This window comes from Cherax quadricarinatus, chromosome 78 (genome assembly GCF_038502225.1).
Source record: "Cherax quadricarinatus isolate ZL_2023a chromosome 78, ASM3850222v1, whole genome shotgun sequence".
NCBI classification, from domain to species: domain Eukaryota; kingdom Metazoa; phylum Arthropoda; class Malacostraca; order Decapoda; family Parastacidae; genus Cherax; species Cherax quadricarinatus.
The window spans coordinates 3401048-3416763 of NC_091369.1; the positions used below are offsets into that span (position 1 = coordinate 3401048).

A 15716-nucleotide genomic window follows, 5' to 3' on the forward strand; every position below is an offset into this window, starting at 1 on the left:
TAAAAACTATCTCCTGGTTGATCTTGAATTTCCTCATATCCTAAAAAAAAAAATGCCAGAGTTCTTAATATTAAAATAATATGTTATGAAATGCTGTATGACCCTTGTGGGTTTAGCATTTACTTTGATTATAATAATGATATGAAAAATTTATTTAAAGAGCATTATTAAAGAAGGATGTTTGTATAAACGGTAATTTTTTAGGAAGACTTATGGCATTCATAAGAATATAAGAAAGAAGGAACACTGCAACAGGCCTATTGACCCATGTGGAGCAGGTCCATGTCCACCCCCCTCCCAGATCAGCCCAATGACCCACCCAGTCTGGTCACCTCCACTCAAGGAAGGAGCATGGCACCAGACCCAGCAGCGCAAGCTAGTCAGGTCCAACTCACACCCACTCATGTATTTATCTAACCTATTTTTAAAACTACACAACGTTTTAGCCTCAATAACTATACTCGGGAGTTTGTTCCACTCATCCACAACTCTATTACCAAACCAGTGCTTTCCTATATCCTTCCTGAATATGAATTTTTCCAACTTGAAACCATTGCTGCGAGTCCTGTCTTGGCTGGAAATTTTCAGCATGCTATTTACATCCCCTTTATTTATTCCTGTTTTCCATTTATGCACCTCGATCATATCCCCCCCTAATTCTACGCCTTTCGAGAGAGTAGAGATTCAGGGCCCTCAGTCTATCCTCATAGGGAAGATTTCTGATACATGGAATCATCTTTGTCATCCTCCTCTGTACGTTTTCTAGAGCATTTATATCCATTCTGTAATACGGTGACCAGAATTGAGCAGCATAGTCTAAATGAGGCCTAACCAAGGATATATAGAGTTGAAGAACAACCTGAGGAATTCTATTATTTATACTTCTAGATATGAAGCCAAGAATTCTGTTAGCTTTATTGCGAACACTAATGCACTGTTGTCTTTGTTTAAGATTACTGCTAGCCAGAACTCCTGAATTCTTTTCACAATCAGTAGTATTAAGATCTACATTATTTAGTTTATATGACACATGGTTATTTTCCTGTTCAACATTTAGAACTTTGCATTTGTCTATATTAAACTGCATCTGCCACTTCTCCGACCATTGTCTATATTAAACTGCATCTGCCACTTCTCCGACCATTGCATCAGTATATTCAAGTCATCCTGGAGTGCTCTAGTGTCCTCATTAGAATGAATTGGACAGCCTATTTTGGTGTCATCAGCAAATTTGCTTATGTCGCTATTTATTCCCTCATCTATGTCATTTATGTAAATTGTGAACAACAACGGGCCCAACACTGACTCCTGAGGAACACCGCTTGTGACGTGCCCCCATTCTGATTTCTCCCCATCTTAATTATTTTTTGGTGATTCCTACAAAAATTCTGATATATGTACATACTGATATTTTTCCTTTTCAAAACGTTACTATAATATCAACTTAGTATTTGAATGAGGCTAAACTTACTTTGGTAATTGTACTGCACCAACATTTTAACATTATCAGCAGGCTTAGCCAACTCAGAAGCAGCTTGTTCTGCTGTTGCATGGCGGAGATCTACACCATTGTACTCGAGGATGTGATCACCAGGTCTTAGCCCAGCCTTGGCAGCAGGGGAGTCTGGAGGAACTGCATGAACAAAGATGCCTAGGGCATTTCCTCCAACCATCTGGATACCCAGATTATGGGACTTGTTGAGCTCCAAATACACAACTCTTGGTTCACAACTAGTGTTACCCATGTTGCCACCACTACCACTGCCGCCACCACCTGAGTTGCTTCCACCTCCACTACTGCCACCACCAATGCTGCCGCCTCCACCACTGTTCTCACTACGTCTGGAAATGAATAACATGCTATGTAACCTTACTTAAATATATTCTACATGGGAGGAAATTTGTTTAATGTCCCTGTGAATCACTAAATGATTTTTCATACACATCAATGACCACATTAATCTTTTTTATATTAAACTACTATACTTAGCATTTCTTCTTTGAATGTTCATACAGTATGATTAATAACTATGATCACAATGCTAAATGAAAAACTTGAAAATTTCAAAGTACAACTACAGTAACTGCTGACAATGTTACTATAGCATAAATACGAGATGGATAACAACACAAATGCAGTGTATATAATGTGATCCTTTACTGACAATGTTTCGTCCACACAGTAGACTTTATTAAATAAAAAACAGCTCTGTTTGTGACTTGATGAAGACAAAGAATGTTATCCATAGAGGCACTAAAGAATATGTATCACAGTAGTACCAACACTTAATATGGGTGTGAAACATGCGTTTTAAATGTTGTAGCAAGGAGGCTATAGGAAGTAGAGATGTCGTGTCTGAGGGAAATACAGCATTACTTTGCTATAACTTGTAGTAGTTCCCCACTCTTTATACTGAAATAGAATAAATGAAGGCAAATAACATACCTTGAAAAAGTTTCTTGCCTTTTCAGAGTATTCATGACATGAGTAATTTCTGGACGAGTAAGAGTAGATCGTGCCGAGGGTGGCAAGGAATGATCAAGGGAATGCTCTAAAGTATCACGGAGGTCTAAAGGTCCTCTTAATGTGGATGTAGTTGAAGGGGAAAGGTCTTCATCATCAACAGAGTGAGTGGCTTCATGTGTAGCTGGTTTAGGAGAGTTGCGTGGAGTTGGTGTGCCGGAACGTGACCCGTCGATACTGTTTCCACTGCTGCTGCCCTCCCATCCCTCAGCTTCATGATATTCTGTTGACAATGACAAAAAAAAAACTGAAGTACAAACAAAATGATAACATGCTAATAACCCTCATGGGTTTATTGCTTAGTTATGATTATAATAATAAAATGCTAATTAATACTGTTTCATTAGTATTCCAGTTACTTCATTCCAGCAGATTATTCCTGTTGTATGAATTTCAAAAATAATTTTTATTAAAACAAAAGCAACTGACCACTCATGCCCCCAACGGTAATACTCACTCTCTGGGTTGTACTGAACAAGCATGTAGACAGATGTACCACACTGGGAGAGTACTGTGGAGGCTGACTGTTTATTGGCTGATCGCATGTTGATACCACATACTTCTAATAGTTGATCTCCAACACAAAGACCAGCCTATAAAAACAAATATATTAGAGCAAATTCTTTCATTAAATCAACAACTGTCTTCCCTATTCACCAGTAGATGTTCATGAAAGTTCTTGCACTCTGCCATTTCATACTATACCCTGAAGAAACTATTGTATATCTTCGATATCTTTTCTCTGTACACACCTGTAAAGACTGACCACATTCACACATTTCAATGTTTTCAAGTATTAAGAGAATAGAGAGAATATCAAACCCCTGTCAAAGTATTCTACCATATGCTTATACCAAGAAACAAAAATGCACAAAAATATTGAAAACAAGCATTATAATAAAGGTTAATTATCCCTTATCCGAAATTCCAAAATTCGAAAAGCTCCGAAATCCAAAATTTTTTTTTGAGCATCAACAGGAAGTCACAAACAGAAAAGTCCAAAAAAGCTCTGGGGAGGTTCAGAGGCCTGCAGATACCCCTATGAGTACTAGTGACAAGAAAAAATAGTGTAGTAACCTTTTAATCAAAACTGGCATCATTGGTGGAGGCTGAAAGTACACAGGTATTTTGCCTATGTTCCTGTGCCTTTATTTGTTTTTCTTGTAATGCAGCGGCCATCTCCCATCAAAGTAAGGCGACTCAAAAAAGAAGAAAAAATTCATCATCATTCACTCCATCACTGTTTTACCAGAGGTATGCTGATAACAAATATGCAAATATCCCCACTTCACTTTCAGAGTGCAGGCATTGTACTTCCCGCTTCCAGGATTCAAACCTGGCTAACCGGTTTCCCTGAATCCCTTCAGAAAAGTTACCATGCTTACATTCCTACAGCATGTCCATTAACATCCACTTGTCTCCATGCATTCCTGTCTAACACACACACATAATTCTGCTGGATACTCAAGTCTCTAAAACTCAAAGCCTCCTGTACCCCCATCCCTCTTTCCAACTATTTCTGGGATGACCCCTTTCCCTCCTACCATTTGCTCCCATGTATACACTCTCTGCCAACCAGTCCCTCTCCATCTTCTCAACATGCCAAACATCCTTATGAAAGTGTTGGTACCACTATATTCTAGTACATTTTCTTTTTTTGCCACCACAATAATCTATGGTGCTTTCTTTCCAAATATACTTCAACACCTTGCCCACCTTTTTTTTTTGCCCTAAGGTTCACCTCATTTTTAATACACATCTACTGACATCTCCACACCCAAATATCTAAATACATCCACTTCCTCCATAATCCCTTCCTCTAGTCTGATATTCAGTCTATCAATACCTTGACTTTTTGTTACCCTCATCACCTTGCTCTTTTCTACACTCACTTAATTTCTTTGTTTTACAATCCCTCCCAAATTCATCCACCAGTGTTTGTAACTTGTCTTCAGAATCCCCTAAAACTGTGTCATCAGCAAAGAGCAACTGTTTTGACTCCTATATTGAACTAGATTCAGAATCTATAAATCCCACACCCCTTCCCAACACCCTAGCATTTATTTCTATCATAACCTTGGATCTATATGTTAAATAACCATGGTGACATACTGCATTCCTGTCTAAATCTTACTTTCACTAGGAAATCTTCCCATCCCTCCTACATACCCTCTTTTAACTGCTTTTAGCACCCTATCTCCTAGCTGCTGTACCCAGTTTCATTCTACCAACTGCTTCACATACTTTCTGCAAACCAGGCTCCTCCTCATTCCTATTATGCTAAGGTGTTGGGAAGAGGGGTGGGATTAAATTATGGGGAATCAAATACAAAATGGGAGTTGACACAGTTATTTTTTATGATGATACTGTGCTTTCAGGGGATTCTAAAGAAAAGTTGCAAGGTTAGTGGACAAGTTTGGGAGGGCGTGTAAAGGTAGAAAGTTGAAAGTGAGCATAGGTAAGAGTAAGGTAATGAGGGTATCAAACAATTTAGATGAAGAAAAACTGGATATCACATTGGAGGGAGTGAATATTTTCAGATACTGGGAGTTGACTTGTCAGTGGATGCATTTATGAAGGATGAGGTTAACCATAGAATTCATGAAGGAAAAAAGGTGAGTGGTGTTTTGAGGTATCTGTGGAGACAAAAAAATTATCCATGGAGGCAAATAAGGGAATGTATGAGAGTATAATGGTATCAACACTCTTATATGGGTGTGAAGCATGGGTTGTAAATGCTGCAGTGAGGAGGTGGCTGGAGGCAGTGGAGATGTCCTGTCTAAGGGCAATGTGTGGTGTAAATATTATGCAGAGAATTTGTAGCGAGGAAATTAGGAGGAGGTGTGGAGTTACTAAAAGTATTAGTCAGAGGGCTGAAGAGGGGCTGTTGAGATGGTTTGGTCATTTAGACAAATGGAACAAAGTAGAATGACTTGGAGAGCATATAAATCTGTAGGAGAAGGAAGGCGGGGTAGGGGTCGGCCCCGAAAAGGTTGGAGGGAGGGGGTAAAGGAGGTTTTGTGGGCAAGGGGCTTGAACTTCCAGCAAGCATGTATGAGCATGTTAGATAGGAGTGAATGAGATGAATGGTTTCTGGGACCTGACGAGCTGTTGGAGTGTGAGCAGGGTAATATTTTGTGAAAGGATTCAGGGAAACTGGTCAGCCGGACTTGAGTCCTGGAAATGGGAAGTACAATGCCTGCACTTTAAAGGGGGGGGGGGAGTGATATTGGCAGTTCGGAGGGACATCTGAACTGTCGTATCTGGGCACCTCTGCAAAGACAGTGATTATGTATGAGTGATGGTGAAAGTGTTGAATGATGAAAGTTTTTTTCTTTCTTTCTGGGAGATGGCCAGCGTGTTAAAAAAAAAAAATTATTATTATTATATTTACATATGAGCCTTAAACACTGTCTTCTAAGGTGTCAGTCAAAATCTTACCTGGGATGCCAGAGAGTTGATGGTGACGGAAGATACATAGACTCCTCCGTTCTCTAAGCAACGAATTTGGATTCCCAGTGGTTCTGAAGACTTTTCAATAGATATTGTTCTTATGTCTCCTGGGTTTGGTCTACTAAAAGAAAAGATTTTACTAAATTAATTGAAGCACAAAATATTAATTAAGGATGTGAAGTACTTTTTCTAAGCTAGTTACTTTTTCTATGAGCTTAATACAATTTCAATACTTTTACTGCTAACAAATTTAATAACTAATTTTTACTATTTTATTAATACTAAAACAAAAAATATATTGCAACTTCATGGCAATTCTTAAAAGCTTTTACAAAAGTGATAACATTGACAGAACACCAGAGAACTGTACTAATTTTAGTGTGTAATAAATAATGTTATCTATTCAGTGCTCCTTGTAATAGATACATAATTAACATACTTTCGCTGCCAAGGACATTCTTGGTAGTGTGGACTGTGGACTGAGTGTGTAATCTGGGTGATGTGTTGGGTCCCTCTACCTGCCATCCCACCACCACCAACCATCTCAACAGAGAAGCTGGAGGGCATGGGGGAGCCTCTTTCTGATGTCCGTTCAATACTGCTGCCTTTGCCCCCACTGCTTTTGCTGGCTACACTTGCATTACTTGGTATTCTGAAAATATTTTAAGACTAAGAGTAAAATACAGACTATTAGGTAACATGAAAGTTCAGGGAGTTATTGTATTCATGAGGAAGTAATAAAGCCATAAGGCTCATACAGAGCTTAGGGAGACAGACAATCAACTTTAATCTAAGAAAGAGGAGAACTGCTCTTTATTTCTTGAATCAAGAGCCTTCACCAACATGAACATATGTGCATTCAAAGACCCCCGGCACACGATGGCATCGGTATACGTTAAATCTGGCATACAATACATTTTAACGCAAAAATTTTGCCTCACCTCACACGACTCGTCTGAGCGTGCCTCAGCTGCCCCATGGGTGCCGGTGTGTACAAGCCAGCCAGTGCGTCGCATCCACTCATACAATCGGAACATTTCATATTATCACAGCATTTTTAGTGACTGTACCTGCAAAATAAGTCACCATGGGCCGCAAGAAAGCTTCTAGTGCCAACTGTGCGGTAAAAAAGGTGAAAATTACTATGGAAATGAAGAAAGAGATAATTGCTGCTGCACCACGGTCAGCTGCTGCTACACCACGGTCAGCTGTTGCTGCACCACAGTCAGCTGTTGCTGCACCAGTCAGCTGTTGCTGCACCAGTCAGCTGTTGCTGAACCACAGTGAGCTGCTGCTGCTGAACCACAGTGAGCTGCTGCTGCACCATGGTCAGCTGCTGCTGCACCATGGTCAGCTGCTGCTGCACCATGGTCAGCTGCTGCTGCACCATGGTCAGCTGCTGCTGCACCACCATCAGCTGTTTCCGGCCAACATGACTCGTCCTGAACCTGTCCATCCAGCCCTGCCGTCATTGTTTACAAGCCAGGGTGGCCGCTTGCATGCATACATTCGATACATTTTGTATTATTCCATTGTTTATAGTGCTTGTAACTGCTAAATAAGCCACCATGGACCCAAAGAAAGCTTCTAGCGCCAACCCTGTGGTAAAAAGAGTGAGAAATATGTACTATCGTACCACGATCAGCTGCTGCTGCACCACGGTCAGCTCTTGCTGCACCAGTCAGCTGTAGATGAACCTCGGTGAGCTGCTGTTGCACCACTGTCAGCTGCTGCTACACCACCGTCATCTGTTGCTGCACCACGGTCAGCTGGTCCTAGTAGCATTAAAAGAAGAAGGGAAGTAACCCCGGAAAAGGACGTGTTACCTAAAGTCCTAAACATTAACAACTTCCATACTCTCCCCTCCTCCCATCCCATCAATCATCACCAGATCTTCAATAAAGGTAAGTGTCAGTTTGTGTTTATTAAAATTAATATTTCATGTGGTAAAAATTTTTTTTTTCATACTTTGTGGTGTCTTGCACGGATTAATTTGATTTCCATTATTTCTCATGGGAAAAATTTATTCGCCTTACAATAATTTTGGCATACAATGAGCTCTCACGAACGGATTAATATCGTATGCCGGGGGTCCACTGTACTTATACTGTAACAGCTAAACAGCGTTACTCTTTCAAGTGACTGTTCTCATAAACAGCTACTATGACAGATTTAGTTTAACAATCAAAAAGCATACCTGATACGCTCATCCTCCTTGCGGGACATGGTGCCCAAAGAGCGCTGATAGCTATGGTAAGATGGCGGACAGGAATGGTGAGGTAGTGGTGGTGGTTCATCTGATGCTGAGCGATAAGGATGAAGATGCCCAGTACGTGGTTTATGATGCCCTGGAAGTTCAAAGGATGGTGATGGTGAATGGTACAAGACTCCACTGCCTACTGTTCCAATCATGCCAATAGGTGATGATGCCTGTCGACTTTCATAATATACACGTATGTCTCTATCACGCTCTGAACCAGGGGAATGAAGGATACTGTCCCCACTTCGAGATGATGGAAGATAACTTGAAGGACCAAGTGGGAATGAAGGCGGTGATGAGTAGCGTGGAGACACGGCAGCCACAGATGAACCAATTGTGCTGTGTGGATATGCATGTGTATGTGTTAAGGAGAAATGTGAGAATGGCGTACACGGAGCAAATGTTGGCGGTGATCTCAGAGCTGGAGTGGGTGGAGAATACAACCCTGCATGTGGGTGATGTATGCGAGAATGTGAAGGTGTGCGGTCTCCTCCATGGTGGAGGGCAGATGGTCTTGTCCCATAACCAGGAAGTACAGTTAAAGACTGAGGTGCATTAGGATCAATGGGGCTTATATTACTCTCACTGTCACTCTGAGGGCTTTTTATAATATTCTTTTTTACATAATATTCTAATTCTTCCTTTCCAACATTCCCTGATCTTACAGAGAAGTCTAAGGATGTATCAGAGGGTGTAAAAGAACTCAAACGATCTCCTCTGTCTCTTTCTGAATCTTCACTCTTTCTATCCAATGATGGATTTCTGGGTCCACCACTAGAGTACAACTCCTGACTGGGATAAATATTGCTAGAAGACTGTGGACTGGAATAAACCTGACCTGCACTACTATAAGAACAAGTTTTTCCACCACCATCATGACTTTTATATATAGAGAATTGTTGATTGCGAGGACTTGTTGGCGTGCCCCGAGGACTTGAACTTGATCTGGAACTTGTATGTTTTTCATGATGATACGATTCATAGGGTTTCTCTTCATGTGAATATGGTGACATATTTGGAGAAGGTAAAAACACAGAAAATGGTGGTCTCTCTTTTCTACGCTGAGTGTACACAACAGTTCCTGAGTTTGCATCCCAAGTATTGACACCTCCCCCTCTGTATTTTGGCCAGGTTCCTCCCGACTTCTCCTTTTCACGCTTTTTAGATCGCTTAGTCGTGCTTGTGCCCCCATTACTTCCACTTTTGTGATGGTAAGAATTATTCACTGAATCTAACTGAGCTATTGCACTTTCAGTTTCATGATCTAATACAGAGGTGATGTGTTTCTTCTTTTCCTCTTTGTCTCTACTTTCACTACGACCCTCTCCACGTTCTTTGCTGTGGCGTCTAGGTCTCACCATATTCTTGAAGAGATCTAGAGGTCCTGTTCCAGACCCTTTTTCCCCAGTAGCTTTTGTAACATTGTACACCACTTTCTCACTGCTTCCATATCTCTTACCACTACTGTCCTCATTATGTGAGCCACCTGATCCTGGAATAAGTTTTTTCACAAGTTCACGACTTCCTGATCGTCCTGGACTAACCCCCGAATCTTTAGCAGGCGAAGTAGGGGAAGAATAGGGTCTTGAGGAAGAAGTTGATTTATCATCCTCGGTGATATTGTGACCACTAGAAGAAGAGCTGAGTGGTGCTGAGAGTGATGAGGAACCATGGGACTTAAGTGTAGTAAGCTGCACCACCTCTCCAGCTGAATCTAGTAAACACTGAGCTTCCTCACAGCTGCCTAAATTATCTATAGGTTTGCCATTTATCTGAAAAAGATAAAACACTTACTAATAATGAAAAATAACTTATAATGATACAGTACAATTTTGTTTTTTCAATGCACTAGCCATATCCCACCAAGGCAGGGTAACCTAAAAAGAAAAATGAATGTTTTCTTTTTAAATTTAGTAATTTATACAGGAGAGTAGGTTACTAGCCCCTTGCTCCTGTCATTTTAGTTGCCTCTTACAGCACACATGGCTTATGGAGGAAGGATTCTTTTCCGCTTCCCCATGGAAACAGTACAAAATATTTAAAAAAAAAAAAAAAAAAAAAAAAAAAATCACACTTTAAGAATGCAAGTTTTTCATTCAATAGATATCCGTAATATATTACATTTAATTTATTTTAAATGAAACCTTTGAAAAAGTGTCCATGAGGCTTACATTAAGCACTCTATCTCCAACAGCCAGATTGCCCTCTCTTGCTGCTGGACTTCCAGGGAGAATATTTGCAATGTACACCCCAGTATGAAGTGTCAGTCCATGATGTGAGGTATGTGGGCAGTGGAGGTGCACTGTGTGGAGACTACGACCTCCGCTGCGTCTTCGTCTCACTGTTATTTCCACCAATCCACCACCACTAGCCACTGTTGCATATACACTGCTACGATCCACTCCCAGGCAGTCTTTACCATTTAATCTAATTATTTGGTCATGTACCCTGAGAAAAGTAGAAAATAATTACTGCAACAATGTGTATAAATCTATGGGTGACATAAAAAAAAAGTATAAATCTGTGTAAAATTCCATGTAAATAAAAATTCACCAAAATTTCAAATAGTTTGATAAGGAAACTGAAAGATGTACAAGCATAAATAAATATACAGGAAAAAAAATCACTGGTCAAATGCCTTTAAATTTCTATGCAGTATTGATAATATTGTTACCACAATATTACTATACAAATTACATCTACGTGGTTTTGCTACTGTTATTTAAAGCATTATTAATGATAACCTTGGAATATTTTACAACTTCAATCCTACAAAGAGACTGTGTGACTTTGCTCTTCTGTTTTTGATCCCATAAACAAAGTACACTACAGGTACTGTGTGGTAGTATATATCTTTATAGTAGTGTACAAAATGTTTAATAATGTAAAGTTGTACTGTATTTCACTTATTCTGTTATCAAATGAGAAGACTGACAAAGCAAGTCAAAATATTAGTAATGATGTGAGTATAACCAATGACAGCTATAGCTATTCATGTTATATATTTACTGCTTGTGTAAGCAAATGCAGCATTGTATTCTTTCTGGAAAATATAGAGGCACATACTGTGGGCAGTATTTGATATACTGTAGATAAAACTGAGTTATTTTCTAAATTATTTTAAGAGAAGATGATACAGATGAGGAAGATGGTTGCTGCCAGGAGCTTGCATCATTCAGTACCACCAATGAATTATATTTATTGATCAAGCAAACACATGCAACACTGTATTTTGCTGGATTTTTAAAGAAAATGGTTACACAAGTGTTTGTTGTAGAAAAATTTGATAAATTATGAAGAATCCCACAAATCAGACTGTACCACACCATTAAATCTACAAAGAAAGCCATAATATACAGCATCCTGGATGATATTTTTTATATTAAACAATTACAGGTATACACTTTAGCAGTAACCACTATATTTTGCAATGTATTTCTTTTAGGGTTACACTACATTTTTTTGGGGGGGTGGAGGAGGGGGAGAATTTTGTACATAACTTTCAAAACATAGCAATCACTAGCATTTTTTGTATATCTGGTATTCATGGTATATCTGGGAATCTAACCTTTATGATTAATGAAGTTTTACTGCACGTTGCTGCAACAAGAAAAAACTGCAAAGAAATGGCACATTAACTAATGTGCATCACAGACAGTACAAACCCCTTAAGAGTCATTCAGTGTCTGGGAATGGGAGAGGGTAGGATAGGGGTTAATTAAATTTAATTTAGGGAAGGGAAAACTCTAATTCCATGGAACAAAGGCCCTTCCCTAGCATCAAAGCACCCTGCCCCCTTGAAGGCAAGAAGATTTAATGAGGCAAACCCCTAAGTGCTCATGAACAATCTTGCACATAAAAGAAACTGCCGCATATAAAATTAACACTTGCTACCTCCCCCTCAATGTACCAAAGCATGAAGAGAACCAAAAGATATCATACCTGAGTTTCCCTTCAAAAGGGCCATCTTTGGCAATACTTGTAACATAAATTGCTCCATCACTGCCCCCATAATGTGGATCATCCCGACCTCCAGCCACGACGAATCCAACATCTGATTCCGACACGACACCCTGGAATATAGTTTGAGAATAGTGATGGGATGACATCAAAATTTTTGACAGTACTGATACCGATACCCAGTTTTAGGCCAATACCAATACTGTACCATCAAAATTAGCTGATACCCTCTGATACTGGTACTTTGGCACACCTCTATTGTAGAACATAAAATACATTTTTGACATAAGCACACATGCATACTAACAGTTTTGAACTGAAAGCAATACACATCTCTAAATAGTGTGTGTTTGAATGAATCCTAAAATTCTAAGAAAAAATTATTTTGGAACATTATAAACATAAGGTTAATAACCAGAAAAAAATTAAGAAGATACAAAGAGAAAGTGATATCACAAGGCTACAGAAGGACTTTAACAGATCAAAAGAATAGTCGAGTATATTATTACAAAAGATTAACCCCATCAAGTACAAAGTAATATAATCAAGAGATGGAGAAAAGAAATCAGAGACAGAGTACCATGGCTCAGTTGGCAACGCACTCGCCTCATACGCCAAGTGCCCATGGTTCAATCCCTAGCATGGGTGGAAGCACTGGGCATTTTTCCCTACACCTGCTGGCCCTGTTCACCTAACAGTAAGTAGGTACCTGGGTATTAGTCGAGTGGTGCGGGTCACATCCTGGGGGACAAGATTGAAGGACCACAATAGAAGACATACAATCCTCAATGACACACTGACTTTCTTGGGTTATCCTGGATAGCTAACCCTTTGGGTTAAAAAATCTTAATCTTATCTTATCTTACCATATGAAAATGGGAGCAATGACCCAAAAAGTCAGACAAAGAACTGGGAGTAACCATTACACTAAGCCTGTTTCCTGAAGTGCAAATATATACCAAAAACAGTAACATTTGCTAAGATAATAAATATGGAGATCTTTAAAAAGTTGCCTTCAGGACATTTCACCACATACATACAAACAATCCTTGAGTAGAGAGAGTGTATAACAGCTGCTTTGGTAAAAAAAAAAAAAATGGAAAAAATCAACAAATTCCCAAAATATACTGTATGAAGGACCTAAAATATCTCCGTAATTCTTCCACAACAGCCTTCACACCAATGCTAAGTCTTTCAGTATGGAACAGAAAATGATATATATAACAAGGAAGGGTGGAAATATGTTGAAGTTTTTGAGCTGTAGTGTCAACATGCCTCTGGCAAGACAATGATGGGATGAGTGATGGTGAAAGTGTTATTCCTTTTTCAGGTCACCCTACCCTGGTGGAAAATGGCCGATGTGTTAAGGACAAATTTCAACTAATTTACTATGGGAAATTTAGAGAAATAACAAGTGAATGAGAGGACAAAATGCAATCAAACTACTTCATAAAGTAGAAGTGAAATGTAATGGAACTGGAATAACCATGTTGGAAGATGCTTTATCGTAATCATTGATCAATGAACAGGTAAATCTCACATGGATGTAAAATACAAAAAGAATAAAAATAACGTGAATACTTCAGCCACTATCAGATACCTGCTTTATCTGCTGATGCCAAAAAATATAAATTAATGTAGGGACTTAACCCCTTCAGGGTCCAAGGCCCAAATCTGAAGTGGTGCCCCAGTGTCCAAGAATTTAAAAAAAAAAAAAAATTTGTTATTTTTTCTTATGAAATGGTAGAGAATCTTTTTGTGAAGGTAATAAGACAGAAAGTACAAAATTTGATGGAAAATTTACGAAATTATGCTCTCGCGAATTTTGATGTGTCAGAGATATTTACGAATCGGCGATTTTGCTGACTTTGACTCCCATTTTAGGCCAGTTACATTATTCCAGTCAACCAAATTCTTAGATATTTCACTAGTATTACTTCTATTCTATCGACTGAGCACAAGAAATCGCCAAGTCAACTGTTTCAACTACAAATTAAAGTGATCAGAAATTGTTAATTTGGCCAATTTAACACAAAGTTCAAAATATTCCAATTTCAAAATAGGGTCCAGAATAAACAATGTAGGTATTCCTGGAACTAAACTAACATTTCCTCTGTTCATTAGTTACGTTTTGAGGCTTTACAAATAAATTCCATTTTGATTTTTTATTCACATAATGAATTTTTATTCACACCAAAAAAATAGAAGATTTACTGTTATGCAATACTGTAATAATTGTATAAATATCATCACCATATTTGTGAATGCATATTAGACCCACCAGCTGGCGTGTATTAGACGTGTGAGGTCGTTTGTTTACTCTTGAATATCGGCAAAAATTTAACATTTCTGCTACTTTGAGCTCAGTTTCAAGCCATTTCCAGTGCTAAAACCAATCAAAATCATCTCTATTTCTGTAACATGTCTTCCATTCTATCAAATGAGACCAAAAAATCGCAAATACAACTATAATAAAACATACGAAAAAACACTGCAAAGTCTCTGTTTTAATCGAAAAATCATGATTTCAGTTTTTTTCTCATTATACACAGTGTGCTGCAGGATCTGTTTTATGTGGTGCACACATACCACATAGATGTATTCTCTCATATCTAGGCCCAAATGTACCACTCACAGTTTATCAGAGTGAGCTGAGCTCATGATGTAGATCTACGGTTTGGACCCTGAACGTAAAGCCGTAGATCTACGGGACGGACCCTGAAAGGGTTAAATGTTCATGCTGGAAAATTATACATTCAACGAACACCATAGTATTATCATCATAACATAGACAAAACTACATTAGAATGTCACAAACATAAAAGAAAACAAATGCAGGTTATCAACTTCATCTTACTAATAAAATGACAAACATTAATAAAAGAGGTAATTTTTGACATTAACTATTTATAATAAAATTTACAGAAATAACCAAATACAGTGGACCCCCCGAGTTTCGGCAGCCTCGACTTTCGCGAAATTCGACCTTCGGCGAGTTTTTTTGGAAAAATTTGGCCTCGAGTTTCATGAAAAAACTCGTGTTTCGGCGACCGTCCGGTACCTGTCCGCCCGTCACTGTGCACACAAAGCCAGTCTCCCACGCCATTCACGCTCAGTGTGCCACTGTTTACCAACACGTGACCATCACCCCGCAGGTTCATACAATACATTTCATAATAATCCATTGTTTTTTGTGCTTACAACTGTTAAATAAGTCATCATGGACCCAAGGAAAGCTAGTGCAAACCCTTTGGTAAATAAAGTGAGTGACAGGGATGTGGAAGAGTTGGTGGAGGACCACAGGGAAGAGCTAACCACTGACGAACTGCAAGAGCTTCAACTGGAACAGCATCAGACCACAGCCGAGGAACTTGCTTCAGAGGAGGAGGAAGAGGGAGTGGATGAGGTGCCTTCTTCAGTGATTAAGGACATGTGTGGAATGTGGAATGAGTTGCAAAGTTTTGTTGAAATGTATCACCCTGACCAAGCTGAAACAAGCCGTATCTGCAACATGTACAA

General features: G+C 39.1%; 1 protein-coding gene across 8 annotated transcripts in view; it reads right to left on the reverse strand.

Annotated features, from left to right (window-relative positions):
* The window catches only part of Dlg5 (Discs large 5), a gene marked incomplete at its 3' end in the record, with an annotated part of 661675 nt that continues 645959 nt past the window's right edge, over nucleotides 1-15716 (reverse strand). For all 8 annotated transcript variants that reach the window (XM_070101580.1, XM_070101579.1, XM_070101576.1 and 5 more), the window contains 9 exon segments: nucleotides 1-40; nucleotides 1472-1842; nucleotides 2447-2747; nucleotides 2982-3117; nucleotides 5966-6098; nucleotides 6417-6629; nucleotides 8175-10009; nucleotides 10409-10685; nucleotides 12180-12310. In XM_070101580.1, the coding sequence (XP_069957681.1) occupies nucleotides 1-40; nucleotides 1472-1842; nucleotides 2447-2747; nucleotides 2982-3117; nucleotides 5966-6098; nucleotides 6417-6629; nucleotides 8175-10009; nucleotides 10409-10685; nucleotides 12180-12310 (3437 nt within the window).